Here is a 19,080-nt window from a genome sequence, read left to right as displayed (position 1 = left end):
TTTGGAGAAATAATATTATTACCTAGTCATAGAAACTCAAGCTTAGAAAATTCACCTTAGGAAATTTTGGTTTTAGCAAAAACACTCCTTAATGTTCTTATCATCCTAAGTATTGGCTTATCAATTTTTTCCTCTTGGAATTTTTGTAGAAAACAGTCTATGCTTTTTCTTTTTTTCATTGCATATAGGATGTGATACTTACATCAGATAAAAACATCTTAAGGGCTAATACTAGTAACTACAAAATCTTTGTCTAGAGTTGCTGCTTTCTCAAACATTATCTCCTGAAATAAGCAAAGAGAAAGAAAAGCAATCAGTGATCACCTGTCTGGTAAACTAAGCTGTTTCGTTTGGAGGAAACTGTATCCGTCAGGTAGTTATCATCAAGGTGCTGGATTGCTCTTGGGGTTGATTTGAAAACACTTTGAGCAAACAATAAGATAGTGCCTCAGTGAGTGATGGCACTAAAGTTTGCTTATGGTTTTGTATTCTTTCTGGATTAACCTTTTCCCTTGCCCAGAAAGAATCATGGATTGTGGAGATCATCTTACCTTGACATCAGGCACAGCCTTGGGGTCCCCTCCATTTTCTGTGGTTTGGCGAATGTTTACATTGTATCTCCTGGTCTGAAATCGAAGCAGAACTTGTGTCCACACAGATGGCCTGGAGGAATGTTTCTGAAGGCACTCTTGGTGGTCTTGGGAAAGCCTGGACATGTTTCTGCAGTAAAGGCCCCCAATGAGTCCTGGTGCCAGGTTTTACCAACATTAGTGCAAGATCCACTCTGTTTCTCTCCCTTTGGCTAATGCTGGGCCATCTCTTGAGTCTGCCAGGGGCTGCCCTGGAAAGTTAAACACTAATCAAAGGAAAGGGATTATCTTTTTTTAGATCAGTAGCTTATCCACAGATCTTTAATGTTCTATTCCTGGTAGAGCTGCTTATTTTGAATGTCTAAGTACTGTATATTATGAGTGCCGTCTAAAGGTGGAAATGTTTTATTTATTTATTTTTCTTTCTTTCTCTGTTGCCCAGGTTGGAGTGCTCATTGTAGCCTCCAACTCCCAGGCTCAAGAGATCCTCCAACTTTCAGATTTCTGATCCTCCTGCCTCAGCCTCTAGAGTCCCTGGGACTACAGGTGCATGTCAACACACTTGGCTAATTAAAAAAAAAATTTGTTTTTGTAAAGTCACAATCTCACTGTGTTTCTGCTTTGGCCTCCCAAAGCGTTAGGATTACAAGCACGAGCCACATTCCTTTCATGTATCTGTAATTTAAAGGTAACTGTAAATCAGAACAGAAAGGGATGATTTGAGTGATGTACACCTTAGTATATATGATAAAATTAAATAGTTTGTTTGGAAAAATTATGTGTTAGTGGTGTGTGATAGGTAATGGCATTTGGCAATCTTGGGCTATGCAACTGACAGGCAGATGGTTTGCTTAATGTTTCCAAGTTTCTTAAAAGGTCATTTTCATAGCAGTCAGCTTTGTAGCTAGAAACTTATATGTACGATAAACACATACCCAAATTTAAAATCAAGGATTGTCATACTTTTTATTTACATCATATGGAATTAAATTGATTTTCACCCACCTAATGAGTGAGCCAAGAATTGGCTTCTAACACCACACTTCATATTTATAACCTGCTTTATAAATATAAGATTATTAAATAGAGTGCAGAAAAGTAGAATACCTTTCTCTCAAGCTGTGATTAAGGTCCAAGTGGTTTCTGTTGGATTTGGTGCACAAGGGTAAGGGCCCCAGATATGTATTACCAGGGAGTATGAACTAGAGAAGTTCCCTGTTGTAAAGCAATTCTGGGTCCCCCCAAATTGCTCTACAGACTCAACCTAATCCCCATTAACAACCAAGCTCCCTGTTTTTTTTTTACGGAAGTTGACAGTTGATCTTAAAATTCATATGAAATTTTAAGGGACTCAGAATATCCAGAACTATATTAAAAAAAAATGAAGGATTCATGTGTCCCAATTCAAAATTTACAAAGCTACAGTAAGACTGTACAGTTATTGGCATAAGGATAGGTGTGTAGATCAATGGAATAGTATCTACACAGTATAAGTCTATACGCTTATGGTCAATTGATTTTTGACAAGGTGCCAAGACAATTCAATGGGGGAAATAACTGTCTTTTCAACACATGGTGCTGGGACAACTAGTTATCCACATGCAGTAATATTATGTTGGAATTCTACCCCAAACTAGGTACAAAAATTCAGAATGGATCACAGATGTTATCTACCTAAATGGAAGGGCTAAAACTATAAAACTCATAGAAGCAAACATAAGAGTAAATCTTTGTGACCTTGGATCAGGTAAGGGCTTCTTAGATGTGATATCAAAAGCACAATGACACAAGAAAAATTGGACTTCATCAGAATTAAGAACTTTTGTGTTTTAAAGTACATCACAAAAAAAGTGATAGAGAAGCCCGCAAAAGAGAATACTGTAAATCGCTCATATATATACGAACATATAAAATTTACGTGTATATTTTAAAATTTCAGATTACTATAAGGGTACATACGATTGGGTCACATAGTTTGCATTTGTTAGGTGAATTCCAAGTCGTAGTTGAGCCCTTCACCCAGAGGTGCGCCACGTACATTAGGCCGTTAGGTGAGAGCTTTACCACACTTCTTCCCTCTCCCGTTTCTTGAATTTAACTATGTTTTTATGTAGGCATCTAGTTGTTCATCTACTAGTTTGATATTAATATTGAGTACATTGGATGCTTGCTTTTCTAGTCTTGTGATACGTTACTTAGGAGGATGTTCTCCCAATCCTTCCAAGTTAATACAAATATGTGAAGTCTCTTTCTTTCTTTCTTTTTTTCTTTGTAGAGACAGAGTCTCACTTTGCAGCCCGTAGAGTGCCATGATGTCACACAGCTCACAGCAACCTCCAGCTTTTTGGGCTTACGCAATTCTCTTGCCTCAGCCTCCAGAGCAGCTGGGACTACAGGTGCCCACCACAAAGCCCGGCTATCTTTTGGTTGCAGTTTGGCCGAGGCCGGGCCCGAACCCGCCACCCTCGGTATATGGGGCCGGGGCCCTACTCACTGAGCCACAGGCGCCACCTGTCTCCATCTTTCTTTATGGCTGAATAGTACTCTATGGTGCACATATACCACAGTTTATTTATCCATTCATGGGTCAAGGGGCACTGGGTTGTTTCTACATCTTGGTGATTATAAACTGAGCTGTGATAAACATTCTAGTGCATGTTAGAGATGAGTTCTTGCTCTTGCTTATGAAGGTCTTGAATTTGTGAACTCAAGTGATCCACCTGCTTCGGCCTCCCAGAGTGCCACAGAACTTTTTATTAACTATAGTTGCTCTTCTGTGCTACTGAACACACAATTTTATTCTATCTAACTGTATTTTGTCCCATTAACCAATCCTTCTTTATCTCTCCCTCCCCTAACTTTATCTCTTTTTCCCACCTCTGTTAACCACCTTTCTACTCTCTACCTCCACAAGATCAATTTTTATCTTCTATGTTATGAGTGAGACCTTCTGCTCTGGATTTTTCTTACCATAAAGCAAACTATTTCATCTTAAAACTGACCATGTTGGCAAGTGGGTCAGGTGTAGAAATAAGGGATTCCTGCAGGTTTTGAGACTCTTTCTCTCTCTTCCTGGAATGCCTTTCACCTGTTTCTTGATCACCTGCCTTGTCCAAGATGAGTGCAAGCATCAGACCTTCTGAGGGGCCCCACCTGCCCCTCCTGTCTGTGGACAGCAGCTTCCTGTCCCAGCCTCCCAGCCGGGTAGACCCATGTCCATTATTGCTCTTACTGGATTATCTCCCTGAGTCTGTGCTTCTCACCTCGACTTTGAGAAACTAAAGAAATCCCAAAGAATGCCTGGCAAGTTTGGGTCACCCAATAAATGTGTCTCCAACTGAGTGAGAGAGATTAAGCAGCCTTTCCCTTATGTTTTGTGTTTGTTTATGGGGGTTTTAATGTTCCTCTGTCGTAAGTGATGTTTATTCACACTTTGTTCTGGGGTCAGATTAAGAAGCTTCACTTGTATTGTGATTAGTGTGCTCAAGCTACCCAAACAAATACTGTAGTGCAGGTGGCTTAACCAACAGACACTGCACTCATCTGGAGGCTGAAGTCTAAGATCAGAGTGCAAGCATGGCCAGGTACTGGCGAGGGCTTTCTTCCTGCCTTCTAGCCTTTCCCCTGGGTTTGTGCTTGTGGAGGGAGAGATGGGTCCCTCTCTGGGGTCTTCTTTTATAAAGACAAAAATCCCTTCATGGGGCCCCCACCCTCATGATTTCATCTATCTTTAATTACCTCCCAAAGGCCCCATCTCCTAACATTGTCACATTGGGGCTTGGAGCTTCAACATGTGAGTACTGGGGAGATGCATTTTGTCCATGACTTACTGCATTACAAACTCTTGAGAATCAGCCCTGGGTGACACATGAGTCCTGACAAATCAGGGAGTCTAGCTGCAGTCCAGATAAGACCTTCCTACCTTTGTGTAGTGTTTTTTAGGACCTGTATTTGCCAAAGTAGCTTTTGAATGCTGATCTCCAGAAAGTATGTCCACATCAAATTCCTGTGGAGATTCCTTATTTTGCCTTTCTCCTGTGTTTTCCTTTTTTCTCTGACTTGAGGTTTCTTTCTTTTTTTTTTTTAGGGATGGAGTCTCGCTTTGTTGCCCTTGGTGTCACAGCTCACAGTAATCTCCAGCTCTTGGGCTTAGCCAATTCTCTTGCCTCAGCCTCCCAAGTAGGTGGGACTACAGGCGCCCGCCACAAGGTCAGGCTACTTTTTCTTGCAGTTTGGCCAGGCTGGGTTCCAACAGGCCACCCTCAGTATATGGGGTCAGCACCCTACTCACTGAGCCACAGGCGCCGCCCGGAAGTTTCTACTGTATAGATGTTTTAGAACAAAATTGGAGTTGACCAGCCTATTGAATATTGATCTCCTTTTCTCAAATGCCATAGTCAGTAGTCAAGAGCTATGTGGCCTGGCTGCTCTTTCTACCAGTATGGAAAATGGATCTTTGCAGATACAATTAAGGATCTCCACATCATCCTGAATTATCCAGCTGGGCCCTAAGTTCGGGAAGTGACCTCAGAAGAGACAGAAGAGGAGGAAGCATGTGACTATGAAGGCAGAGATTGGAGAGCAGCAGCTACTAATGCTGGAGGCCCTGGGAGCTGGAAGAGGCAGGGAACAGATTCTCACCCAGAGCCTTGGGAGGGTGTGTGGCTCTGCTCACACCTTGATTTTGGACTTCTGCCTCTAGAAGAGAGAAAGAATGAATTTCTGTTTTTAGCCTTAGGAAGCAAATATCATCAGAAATCCTTTGTTTAAAGCAGCGATTCTCAACCTTTCCTGTGTTGTTGCCCCCAATCACAAAAAGAAAAGTTAAAGTAGGTCGGGTGAGGTGGCTAACACCTGTAATCCCAGCACTCTGGGAGGCTGAGAAAGATGGATTGCTTGAGCTCAGGAGTTCAAGAACAGCCTGAGCAAGAGCGAGATTCTATCTCTGAAAAACAGCCAGGCTTGTGGTGGATGCCTGTAATACCAGCTACTTGGGAGGCTGAGGCAAGAGGATCCCTTGAGCCCAGGAGTTTGAGATTGCTGTGAGCTATGATGCCACTGGCGTGCTACCTAGGGTGGCAAAGGGAGGCTCTGTTTCAAAAAATAAATAAATAAAAAATAAAAAAGAAAGAAAAAATAAAAAAAGTTAAACTAAAATTAAAAATTGAATTTAATTTCTCCCCAAATGAGGAATTAAATAACAAGGAATAAAATTTTTATTAGGTTGGGTGGTGCTTGTGGCTCAGCCAGTAGGGTGCCAGCCCCATGTACCGACGGTGGAAAGTTCGAACCCAGCCCCTGCGAAACTGCAACAACAACAAAAAGCCAACAAATAAGAAGAGGAATGAAAATAAATTGAATTACATTAAAAAAAATTTTTTTATTAGGTTGCCTTGAGCTAACACAGAATGCGGTTACGGTAAAGTTTTGGCCTCTGCAGCTCCTTCTGGCACAGGTCCTCGCCTGCCCCATCCGGGCGCTCGGTTTGGGGGTGCCGGCCCCCCGCGCCCGCCGGTTCTGCCCCTCCGTGCTGCACTGCTGGCCCCGTGCGAGTCACGCGTCCCTTCTGGGGCCTAAGTCGCGGCCCCCAGGCTCCAGCGGCCGGTGTGGACCAAGCCCCTTCTCAGCGCAACGCCCGCCGCTCCCCCGGCTGTTTTGGACCTTCCCGGCTTCCGCCTTCCGCGGCGGTCACGTGCCTCGGGTAACGTGACCGGCGCTCCTGTCATTCTACTCGGCCTCTCCGGCTTCCTTTCCTGCGCTGTCCTCAACGTCTCCTCAGTTCGGGCGAGCGCTTCCCTTTCGGCCCCGCCGTTGTCTAGGCCTCGGGACCTGGCTCCGACTCGGCGCCGCAGCCCGGCCGTGGCCCCCGCGCCCCGCCCCGCCGCCCCCTTTCCGCCTCCTTGCGGTGCGCTGTGGGGTCTCCCCAGCTCACCAAGTGCGACCGCCTCCGGGTCGCGTCGTCTCGCGTCTGGACCAGGTGAGGCGACCTTGCGGCTTCTTCACCTCCGCCGGTGCATGCAGGCCTCGCGCCGCCCGAGCCCCTTCCTGCCCTTTTTCGGCCCCGGGTTGCCAGATTTCTCTCTTTCCAGGCCTCAGGCAGATTTACGAAATTGCAGAACCTTCCCCCGGAGAAGTAACGGGAGGGGTGGGCAGGAGACGGGTGAAAAGTGGGCCGAGGCCCCGGCTTGCTGAGGGTGCGAGTTGTTCAGAGACTTGGTAACTGTCTCGAGACGTCTTGCGGTACCCCCAGAAGGTCGCGGGCGCTGAGCCTGCTTAGTTCCAGCCTTCTAGCCTGGCCTGGATGGAGCCTGTTTAGACTTGGGCCTGCCCGTCCGTGCTGCTCTTGCTTGTTTAGACAGCAGATCCTCAGATACAGTGAGTTCCTATCCACTAAGGGCACTGGGAAACGGAATAGAATTTTGGGTATAGCTTTTAGCTTCTGTGGGGCCTTGGCAAATAGTTTCTAACGGGGACCTATATTTCGTGTTGTGATAAAATCAACCTTAAGCTTTTTATCTGTAAATTTAGGAGTGAGAATTACATAGAAGTTTATTATTGTGGGTTCTTGTTGTCAGGCTCTTATTGTTGGTTTACCTAAATTAGAATAGTTATTTGTTCTAAAGTTTCCCTCAAATTGATTTCAAAAGTGTTACGGATTTTGTTTGAAAAGGAAAGCACTGTCTTCTGAGAAATTATGTTTCTATTTTGTCTATTTTTATTTGAGTAATTTTAGGGAGGACTTAAAATTTTTAACGTCAGTGCAAAATGATACTTAGTAAAAGTTTATAAAGTGGCCTTATCTGTACTATACAAGTTCTTATTTTTTTTCTTTCAGAAGAGAAAGTTAATGCCAATTGTATAAACTTAAATATTTTTTCTATTTTGTATGCCTGTTCTATTTACTCATGATTTCCAATTTCAGTACGTTAAACAGCCATTTAAAAGAATCTTGCTACATATTAGTGCCAATAATTTAAAAAACCTTTCCTGGGAAAAAAAAAAGCCTGGACAACTCTTTTATCGACTAGCAGACAAGATTTGGAATACAATGGTAGGGCTTTTCAGACTTAGGAAATTCAGTGTTTGTTAAATGCCTGGGGAGATTAAAATGTTGATGATATTAAAATAATAATTGTTAACAAATAACACCTGGTATTATCTTTTCACCTTGCATCTCTATTGAAGATCTGTTGAAAAACATTCAAGTTCATAAAATTTAAATGACCAAAATGGATATCCGAGGTGCTGTGGATGCTGCTGTCCCAACCAATATAATTGCTGCCAAGGCTGCAGAAGTCCGGGCAAACAAAGTGAACTGGCAGTCTTATCTTCAGTAAGTACCAGTTTGCTGTGAATCATGGATAATCATATGCTTTTGCATCAGATTTTTTCATGGTCATGCTTGTATGAGAGAAATACTGGAAAAATACTAATAAATGTGGAAGAAACACTTCCTTCTTAGAATAATTATGTATCTTAGGGAGTTAGGGGTAGTGTGGTACTTCTTTCTTTGAGGTTCAGTAAAGCACATGTGAAATAAACATGCATATCCCACAGAGTTGTTGCTGAAATAACATGTTAAAAGTATTAGGCCATTTGAATACAAGCATTAGTATGTTGAATACACTCATGTTTTTTTCCCCCTTTCTTGTGTATATTAAGATTTAGTATGCTGATTTTTTTTTTTCCGAGACAGAGTCTCACTATGTTGCCCTTGGTAGAGTGCCAGGGCATCATAGCTCACAGCAACCTCCAACTCTTGGGCTCAAGCAATTCTTTTGCCTCAGCCTTCTCAGTAGCTGGGACTATATGCGCCTGTCACAACACCTGGCTATTTTTTTGTTGTAGTTGTTTAGCTGGCCTGGGCTGGGCTCGAACCCGCCACCCTCTGTCTATGTGGCTGGCGCCATAACCACTGTGCTATGGGCGCTGAGCCAGTATGCTGATATTTTTATACTCTATATTTATCTGAAAAGTGTTTATTCCTGACTATATTTTATCATAGGGACTTTACTTCATAACTGTTTATTTTGGTATATTTATAACTGAGTTATCAAGGAAATTCAGTTCATATTTGCACATACATTTTAAAAAATATTGAAGAATTGGTAGTTTTATATTTAGTAGTTTGTTTTGTCCTGGGAGGGATATAAATCAAACATTTATTGATTAACTGCCAACTTTGAAACATTTTTCGAGGCTTTGAGGCTACCAAAAAATATATAGATTGCCATCCCTAAAGGAGCTTATATTCTTGTAAGGAAGTCAGATGTAGTAACACATCATTTTAATTCAGTATGTTAACTAATAATAGAATGTTGCCCTGGGTCTGAGGGGTGCATAGAAAAAGGACAGCTAATCCTACTCCCAGGAAGTTTTCCTCAAGGGGATGATCCTTGAAAATGATTTTTCAAGGATGAGTGAAGTATTTAGCCATGTGGCGAGAAGGAGCAGCCTTCCAAATAGAACAGATAGCATGAGCAAAGGAAGCAAAAACAGCAGGCTGGGTGGGAGTTGTAATTTGGAGATGGCAGTAAGGAGAGTTACACTGGAGAGAGCGAGGGACTGATTATGAAGGTCCTGTGTGTGGTTGTAAAGAGTTTGGAATTGATCCTGCTGGTCACTGTTTTATAAGCCATGAAACCCATAGTTGATGTGAAGCAGGTAAGGAAGCTTGCTGCATAGAACAGATGAAAATGGTAGTGGGATGGATTCAGGATTGTGTGTCTCAGACTCTTTTGAGACATTTACCATTAGCGACTAAGGAATAGTAGGTACTGGAAACCACAGAAGCTTGTGGCTGGGAGTTAAATGATCAGACTTGCCTCTTGGTTGGATTGTTCTGACAGCATAAAGGGTGATTTTGTGGGTAATAAGCTTAGAGGTAGGAGAGGCTATAGAAGTAATTAAGATTTTTGGAATACAGGCAGTCCTCAGGTTACAAACTAGATAGGTTCTGTAGGTTTGTTCTTAATTTGAATTTGTATATAAGTTGGAACAGGTACATTTACCTATTATCTATAATAGCCTCTGTGTGTTAGTGCAAGTTGTATGTAAGTTGAATATTTGTAAGTTGGAGACTGTCCGTGGATAGAATGGGGTAGATTTGAGACAGTCTCAGTGGCTGGGTTGCTGTGTGGGGGTGAAGGAGAAGTCTAGGAGGACTTCTGGATTCCCACTTGAGGGAACCGGATTATGGGGGCCACTGACTGAGGGACGGGAAGAGGGAATTGTTTACGAGTACATGTGTATTTGTTTAAATTTCCAGTGAAATTAGGATTCCCAGTTCTTTTTCCTCATTTCTTTAGTGCAGAGTACATTTAGATTAGAGGACAAGGAGTTTCATGTTTATAAAGCCTGGGTCTGTTTATAACCTAAATAGAATAATACTGTTGATCCTAAAGCAGGGGCAGACCTACCGAACTTGCTTTAACATTGGCAGCGGGAGCATTTTTAGTTACATGGGGTTTTTTAATTGCTTTCTCTTCTTTTCCTCCTGTCTCATGGCCTACTGAGCATGTTGTATGCTTTTTCCTACTCTGTCCTTTATTCTCGTCCATCTTACAGATTTCTTTTACAAATCCCTTCCACTCTGTATGTGTGCACCTGTGCACCAGTTAACTCTGTGCCTGAACATAGAGACACAAGTAGGGGTGAAATGTGCCTCTCCTAAAAGAGCTGATACAGTGTGACTGGATGTGACACACGAATAATCAGTGAGTCTGGTATCACAGTGTATACTGATGGGATAGATCCTGTGGCAGAGTTCTCTAATGTCAAAAGGCCAGTATGCTTTTGTTCCTTACTAATTAGCTTGTTATGAAAATGTGGTATTTAGGCCGGGCATGGTAGCTTACGCCTGTAATCTCAGTACTCTGGGAGGCCCAGGTGGGTGGATTATTTGAGCTCAGGAGTTTGAGACCAGCCTGAGCAAAAGTGAGACCCTGTCTCTAAAAACAGCCGGGTGTTATGGTGGGCACTTGTAGTCCCAGCTAGTTGGGAGGCTGAGGCAAGAGGATCACTTGAGTTTGAGGTTGCTGTGAGCTATGATGCCTCGGCACTCTACTTAGGGTGATAAAATGAGAGTCTGTCTCAAAAAAAGAAAAATACATTTGAAAATATATTTATATTTGATTAAATTTTTTCTTGATAATTCAACCAGTCAGTACATAAACGAATGGCTGTGGCTACGTTTTAGTCCAACTGGGATCCAGTAAAACTATATCCTGAGATACGAGAATTGCAGAATGCTGTCCTTGCTCATGAGTTTAAGTCTAATGAGGAAACAGACCTTTAAGCTAATTAATAATAAATTATGGTGTTAAATTAGAAAAGTCTTTAAAGTGTATGTATTTGCAACAAAAGTAAATATACAACAAAGGGCAAGAGCAAATAATTGTTGGGAGTACTGGGAAGTTTTCACAGAACATGCGAATATGCTCCCAGGAGTGGTCTGGGCAGAGGAGCTGGGGGCTGCTGGAAGGAACACAAAGTGCTTGGGAAGTTCCAGTACAGTGTGACTCCCTCCAGGCTCCCTCAGGCCACTGTGTGGCTCCTTCATTCACCCAGTTTCCTAGACCAAAAATCCAGGGGTCGTCCTTGACTCTTCTATTGCCCTTATAGTGCATATCCAGTCCATTAATAATTCGGTAAGTGCTAGTCCAAATCGTATCCCAAATCTGACCACTCACTCCTCTCCACCTCGTGGCTGCTGTCCTGCTCTGTCCTGCACTCTGTTACTGCCGCCTCTCATCCCGTGTCTCTGCTTTCACTGCTGCCCCCATAGGAGCAATTGTTCACATTGCTGTGAGAGTGATTTAAAACATATTTAGATCCAATCCTACTAAGCGCTCCTGCACCCTCCTTACTCTTCCTTCCACAGCAAGCCCCAGGTCGTAGCACCTGCACTTCTGTCTCTCTACACTTAGATCATTCAGTTTATTATTAAGTCACTATTAACGACCCATTGTTGACGTACTGTTCATTCAATGACCATTGACCTACTGTTCGTTCATTCATCTGAAATTTCTGATTTAGAATTAAAAGTTTAGTTTATTATGTCAAACAAGAAGCAGGATAATTAAAGTATGCACCTAAACTATTGATAGTATTGCCATCTTAATGGTAGCTTGCGCATGCCAGCAGCTAAGTATCCTGGAGAGTGAGTGACGAGGAAATCGTGAAAGGCATTTTCCACAGTTGGTTGAAAATTGAATATTTTTCCTTGCTCTTGCAAGGAGTGAGAAATGGTAGGTAGTGCAAAGTCTGGTGAAGACAGTGGATGACAAGAGTTTCTAAGTCCAGCTTCTGTACCTTGAGCAGCCTTGTTTGTGCAACAGTGTTGTCTTATAAGAGGACTGGCCTTTCTCTTTTGACCAATCATTCTCATCGTTTCAGCCAGTTGGTTGCAGTAGACATCTGCTATAATTGATGAGGTTTCATGAAGCTGTAGTGGATAATACCAGCTCTGGACACCAGGAGCTTTTGTTGATGAATATTCAGTTTTGGACTGTGTTTTGGCACTTCATCTTTATCCAGTCATAGTGCCACAAAGAATCCATTTTTCATCACATGTAGCAATATGTTGTAGAAGTGGTTTGCCTTTTTCTTGCAAGCCTTGAGACAGTGTCTCTTCTGATGCTCATTTAAATGCTTAACACATCTGTCCAGCTTCTTTACCTTGCCAATTTGTTTCAAATGGTTTAATATTGTTGGAATAGTAACAGCAAACTTTGCTGTTAATTCACACTTAGGATGAGATGGATTTGCTTCCAGTACAGCTTTCAGCTCATCATTATCCACATCTTCGTCTCAGGTTGCCCGTGTGACTCATTTCAAGATTAAAATCACTACCGTGGAACTTTTCAAACCACTGACCTACTGCTGTTCATTCATTGGCCACATCCATCTACAACACTTGATTGGTATTTTTAGCTGTATGCACTGCGTGGATTCCACAGTGGAATTCATATCAAGAAATAGCATGAATTTTTGACTTGTCTGTGGTTTCACAAAAAATGCTCTAAAAAAATTGAAAAATAATCACAAGTGAAAGTGTGCATTGAAAGTGAGGATATACCTTCACAATAACAAAACAAAAAATAAGTGTCAAAGTAAAATTTCAGGGGTATCAACTGTTAAACTTAGTACATAAATGAAATTGGACATTTCATACTTGATAACCTAATAACTCACTTCATTTAGGTGTCTGTGTGGGTGACCTCAGGAAGGCCTTCTCTGGTTACCCTAACTAAAATACGTTTCTCCCTCTTGGCTCCTGCCACTTTGTAGCACCCTACTGGCCTACTGTTTTTCATAGCATTTATAGCCTTAGCATTATGGTGATGTGTATGTATATTTAAAAAATCATTTATTTTTAGGCCGGGTGCGGTGGCTCATGCCTGTAGTTCTAGCACTCTGAGAGGCCGAGTTTGGTAGATAGCTGAGCTTACAGGTTTGAGACCAGCCTGAGCAAGAGCAAGACCTTATCTTTAAAAATAGCTGGGCATTTTGGGGGACACCTGTAGTCCCACCTACTTAGGCTGAGACAAGAGAATCGTTTCAGCCCAAGAGTTTGAGGTTACTGTGAACTGTGATGCCAGGACACTCTACTGAGGGCAATAAGTGAGACTGTCTTAAAAAAAATCATTTATTTTTGTATTTGTGTACCTTCTGTTTCTCCACAAGAAGGTAAGCTCAAAGAGGGATGTCTTAAGTAAATTCCTGTGTCACCTGTTAAAAGGCGCCTGGCACTTAGTATGTTGCCAGTTAATATTAACTGATTAAATTATGAATGAATTGAATATTGTGTTTGTTAGGAAGTGGTAGAGATGAGTATTTGGAAAAGGAAGTAACATTGGAGTGTTAAGTAGGACTGAGCTACTGTAGAGGCACGGATTTAGAAGGGAGTGGGATTGGGTGGGAGAATTGTTCACACTAGATATTGATTGGCTGTGGGGGATTGAGAAGGGAGTGGGATTGAGTGGGAGAATTGTTCAGACTAGTTCTTGATTGGCTGTGGATGATTGAGAAGGGAGAGGGATTGGGTGGGAGAATTGTTCAGACTAGTTCTTGATTGGCTGTGGGTGACTGAGAAGGGAGAGGGATTGGGTGGGAGAATTGTTCAGACTAGTTCTTGTTTGGCTGTGGGTGACTGAGAAGGGAGTGGGATTGGGTGGGAGAATTGCTCAGACTAGTGCTTGATTGGCTGTGTGTGGTTAGAGAAGACACCAGAGTCTCTAACCAGCTAGATTATGTACAAAGACTGTCAAAGACCCAGAGACAAGAATTTAAACAAGGAAAGAAAATGGCTATCCAGGATTGCAGGAAAGACTTCAGAAGGAATCTCTTGCCAAATTAAAAAGTTATTTAAATGGGAAACAAAACTTAAAAATTATAAGGTTACGAAGAGTAACCTTTATGGTGCACTTTCTTTCTGGTAGAGAAACTGCAGCTTTTTACATGATTATCCCGTTCACAAAGTTTATGACGTAACTTTTACATATTAGCATAGCAAAATTTTTGGGGTACAGTTGTTTTAGCTAGGGAGGTCAGGTTTATTTATTTCATTTATTTTGGGACCAGACCTGGGCAGAACGACCTTGTCTATTGCAGTATGCTGAGTCGGAATCAGAACTGGGCAAAGTGTCTATTTTTGCTTTCAGCTTTCCATTAGCCAGCCTAGGGGGTTGATGGTCTCAGTTCTGCATCTGCAGGGTCTGGAGTGCCTCTGTTGTCTGTGGCAGGAGGTGGACTTCGGGAGCTCCTGCCTGAGTTCAGACTGAGAGTTACCAGCACCGGGGCAGAAGGTGGCACCTGGGGAGAGCCCTTAGTCCCCAGGCAGAGGGAGAGGCTCAGGTGTCACTGAAGTGGACTGAGGAGTGGCTTGAGGGGATGAGCAGAATCTGGACGCTGAGGAAGAGAGTAGCCAGAAGTGGCCGCAGTGCTGCCTACCTCAGGTGTAGGAAGGACTGACCTCTTTTTTTGTGAGGGCTGTGATTAAGGAATTGTTGGAAAAAAATAAATACATGAGAATAATTTTTTAAAAAGTTAAAAAAAAAAAAGCATATATACAAACAAAGTCCCAGTGCTTAAACAGTGTGAAACTGTTAGGAAAAAGACAGTCTGGCGGGTTAGAAAGTCCAGAAGTAACTTCAAAGTATATAAAACAATTTATTGTGAAGGGACAAAGTAAAACACTGATAGATTTTGAATACATAAAAATGAAGATCTTTAGAAGAGGGTGGGGTTGTGGTGGAGGTAGTAAGAAGCATGTCTGTTCAGCCCCCTTGTCTTGGGCAGAAGACGGCTCTGAGTGCCTCACCTTTCCAGGCTCTTCTGGGGCTCAGGGGAAGCTGTTCTCTGTTCCTCTTCAGCACCATGTGCCTTCCACACTATCCCTGCTCTCTCCTGGGAGCACTTCCTCCCTGAGTCACTCACACACGACTCTCCATCCCTGCCTGTCTCTGGGACCCTGACCCGAGACAGCTCTGAAACAGGTCCGTGCTTCTGTAATCCTGCACATTGGGACCCAGTGGCTCAGTCAATATCTCTGATTAGGTTCTGTGGAGCACCAGTCCTTCAGCATACTTGGGAGTAAGGGGAAGGGACAGCTTTTTATTTATTTATTTTTATTATTTTTCTTTTTTTATTAATTTTAAATCATAGCTGTGTACATTAATGCAATCGTGGGGCACCATACATTGGATTTATAAACAGTTTGACACATTTTCATCACACTGGTTAATAGGGACAGCTTTTTCAACTAAATTTTTTAACGCAGTTAAAAAAATTTATTGTTGTTGTTTGAGTGGTAAAGTATATTACAACGTTTTTTTTTTTGGCCGGGGCTGGGTTTGAACCCGCCACCTCTGGCATATGGGACCGGCGCCCTACTCCTTGAGCCACAGGCGCCGCCCTATTACGTTTTTAAAAATTTTACTCGTGCTGCTACTCTATGCTTAAATATATCAAGTGCTTTTTCTTGCGGTTTCCCATTTAATTTGCATAACTGTTCAGTGGAACAGGGCAGGTGGTATTGTAATCGCCATTTTACTGGTGTGGAAAATAGTGGTCAGAGGTGTGGTGTCTTGCCAAAGTTTCACAGCTGGAATGGGGAAGCATCCTCAGATCGACTCAAATGCTGTGCTTTCATACCATGTTGAACGGCTGAGCTGAGAGAGTTGATGCGAAATGCCCAGAATCGTCACAGAGTCAAGCAAGGCTGTTCTGCAGACGTGTCTTTTAACAAGGAAAGAATGCATTTGAGTATCTGAAGAGTGGAAAAGTTGGTAAATCAAGCTGGATTTGGCCAGGAAGCTGAATGATTCAGGATGATGTTGAGCTTGTGAAAATGCTAAGACATCTATATGGAGATGCTTTGGGAGAAAAAGAAGAATGGACTCTTGATTTGCATTTCTCACAGGAAGGAGTTTGGAAAAGAAAAGCACAGGGAGAAGTCTTGGGAGAAGTCTTGAAGAGCAAAGAGCCAGTGATGAAGGGACCCTTGGAAGAGAGGGGTGGGGAAACAGAATGGTGTGGGGTGCCTGCCGGGAAGACTAGGCCAGGAGGGATAACTTATTTTTCAGAGAGGAGGAAAATCACCTTTTTTTTCTTTGTCTGGAGGGAAAGAATGTGCTGGAGAAAATGATTATAGAAGTTCATGCAAAGTAGCTTTGCACGTGGTAATTGGAATGCCAAGTAAATTGTTTGCCTTGGGAGGGGTTCTAAGGGTGAGACTTTGTATAATGCTAAGAGGTGACATTTTGTTGAGGACTTACCTTACTGTGATGGGCCAGGTCTCTGCTAATAATCAGCCTGTTGGAATATCTAATTTCATCATCAGTTCACTGCTTAAAGGTAATATGGTTATTGTTCCCCTTTTCCAGATAAATGAACTCAAGTTCCAGAGAGTTTTGCATGGTTAGTAAGAAGCACAGTTAAGCTTTGAACTCAGATCTGTCTAATGCCAGGGCCCTGTGGTTTACTGCCAAGGAGAGAGGAGAAAGGCTGGGAACCCCTGTGTCATTTGCTCACAGTGGCCATTCAGCTCTTACTGAACACAACAACTTCTTATTCTTACTTTATAGAGGGCAGATGATTTCTGCTGAAGATTGTGAATTTATTCAAAGGTTTGAAATGAAAAGAAGTCCTGAAGAGAAACAAGAGATGCTTCAAACTGAAGGCAGCCAGGTGATTGATACAAATGCTATATCATGAACACTTCCCTATGTCATTAAAAATTCTAGAAAAATGGTAGTGATCGTATGATACTCCATATTAGGTATGTACTATAACTAAAAATCTTGTATTAGAAGATACTTAGTGGCACCCAGTTTTTGTTGTTAATTTTGGAAACAGTGTTCTATTGAGTGCATGTATACCTTCATCCTTTCTTCATTTCTGAATATTTTAGAATAGACTGCTAGAAGAAAGATTACTGTTTCAAAGTAAATTAAAAGTTGCTTAACTTTACAAAAAAAGTTTTTCCATTTTGTATTCTTACTAGTAATGTTTGAAATGCCTAATACAGTTAAAAATATTTGAGTTTGTTAGGTAAAAAGGGACATTTTATTAGTTTGATAACATGGTATGACATTTTTTCATGGATTCCATATAAATATTTATACATCTTGAAATTTAGTGATTAATTGAGATGAGTGAGGTCTGCCACTGCTGCCCAGACTAGAGTTCAGTGGCAGGATCGCAGTTTACTGTAGTCTTGAACTCCTGGGCTTAGGCAATCCTCTTGTCTCAGCCTCCCAAGTAGCTGGGACTACAGGTATGTGCCATCATGCCCTGCTATTTTTATTTTTTAATTTTTTTGAAGAGATAGGGGTCTTGCTATATTGCCCTGCTAGTTTTGAACTCTGGCCTGCAGGGATCCTCCCACTTTGGCCTCCCTCCCAAAGGGCTGATATTACAGTGAAATTTATATTGTGGGGAGGTCAGGCATCATTTTATTTTAACCTGTAAGATTTGGCATTTTCTATTTTATATGGTCTTTTTATAAGCACAGTATATTAATGTTTGCCATATTTGTCACAAACATGGTTTCTTTATTTACTGTTTATCTGTGAATTGTGGAGTTTTTTCATTTACAGTCGTTTAAAATGTTTATGTAGTCACATATGTTGATGTTTTACCTTCTTTTTTGATCCATATTTATTGTAGAATAAGAAAATACTTTTTTAATATTCTTTTCTTTACTCTATTAAAAAAAATTTCAGGTTAATAAGAGGGTAACAAATGTTTAGGTTACATAGTTTTCAATGCTAAGGTAAAGTTCAAGTTGTAGTTGAGCCCTTCAGCCAGGGAAGGTGCTGAACAGTTTCACACTGTGCACATGAGATGAGATCCCACCAATTGCCCTCCCTCCTCCCTCCTCCCTCCTCCAACCTCCCTCCTCCCTCCGCCCTCCTCCCACCTCCCAGCTCCCTCCTCCCTCCTCCCACCTCCTTCCTCCCTCCTCCCAGCTCCCTTCTACCTCCTCCCTCCTCCCAGCTCCCTCCTCCCTCCTCCCACCTCCGTCCTCCCAGCTACCTTCTCCCTCCTCCCAGCTCCCTCCTCCCTCCTCTCTCCTCCCAGCTCCCTCCTCCCAGGTCCCTTCTCCCTCCTCCCTCCTCCCTCCTCCATCCTCCCAGCTCCCTTCTCCCTCCTCCCACCTTCCTCCACCACCTCCCTCCACCCTCCTCCCACCTCCCTCCTCCCACCTCCCTCCTCCCAGCTCCCCTTCTCCCACCTCCCTCCTCCCAGCTCCCATCTCCATCCTCCCAGCACCCTTCTCCCTCCTCCCACCTCCCTCCTCCCTCCTCCCCACCTTCGTCCTCCCAGCTCCCTTCTCCCTCCTCCCAGCTCCCTCCTCCCTCCTCCCACCTCCCTCCTCCCACCTCTGTCCTCCCACCTCCCTCCTCCCTCCTCCCAGCTCCCTTCTCCCTCCTCCCTCCTCCCAGCTCCCTTCTCCCTCCTCCCACCTCTATCCTCCCAGCTCCCTTCTCCCTCCTCCCACCTCCCTCCTCCCTCCTCCCAGCTCCCTCCTCCCAGGTCTCTTCTCCCTCCTCCCAGCTCCCTCCTCCCACCTCCCTCCTCCCTCCTCCCACCTCCCTCCTCCCAGCTCCCTTCTCCCTCCTCCCACCTCCCTCCTCCCTCCTCCCAGCTCCCTCCTCCCAGGTCCCTTCTCCCTCCTCCCAGCTCCCCTCCTCCCACCTCCCTCCTCCCTCCTCCCACCTCCCCTCCTCCCAGGTCCCTTCTCCCTCCTCCCTCCTCCCACCTCCCTCCTCCCTCTTCCCTTCTTCTTCCTCTCCCCTCCCCTTTCCCCTTTCCGTCCTTTTCCCCTCCTCCTTGCTAGATTATACTTGTGTTTTTTTCTTTTGTGTGGGTGTGTAGTTTATATATTGGTTTCATATTTGTATTGAGTATATTGGACACTTTTTTTTAATTCTTGAGATACTTTACTAAGAAGAAAAGTGTTTCATCTCCTTCCAGGTAAACA

The 19,080-nt window shown here is 43.1% G+C and overlaps 1 protein-coding gene across 2 annotated transcripts in view; it reads left to right on the top strand.

Moving 5' to 3' along the window:
- The first annotated feature begins 6,346 nt into the window (after positions 1-6,346).
- ATP6V1H (ATPase H+ transporting V1 subunit H) overlaps positions 6,347-19,080 on the top strand; it is a 127,557-nt gene continuing 114,823 nt past the window's right edge. Inside the window, exons 1-3 of one of the 2 annotated variants that reach the window (XM_053558756.1) lie at positions 6,347-6,567; positions 7,776-7,923; positions 16,679-16,781. In XM_053558756.1, coding sequence (XP_053414731.1) covers positions 7,811-7,923; positions 16,679-16,781 — 216 coding nt within the window. In that variant the 5' untranslated portion in view covers positions 6,347-6,567; positions 7,776-7,810. The remainder of the gene's footprint in view (positions 6,568-7,775; positions 7,924-16,678; positions 16,782-19,080) is intronic. The other variant, XM_053558757.1, reaches the window with a different exon arrangement.

The sequence above is a fragment of the Nycticebus coucang genome, chromosome 13 (genome assembly GCF_027406575.1).
Source record: "Nycticebus coucang isolate mNycCou1 chromosome 13, mNycCou1.pri, whole genome shotgun sequence".
In the NCBI taxonomy this organism is placed as follows: domain Eukaryota; kingdom Metazoa; phylum Chordata; class Mammalia; order Primates; family Lorisidae; genus Nycticebus; species Nycticebus coucang.
This window is presented reverse-complemented; position numbering and strand designations above follow the sequence as displayed.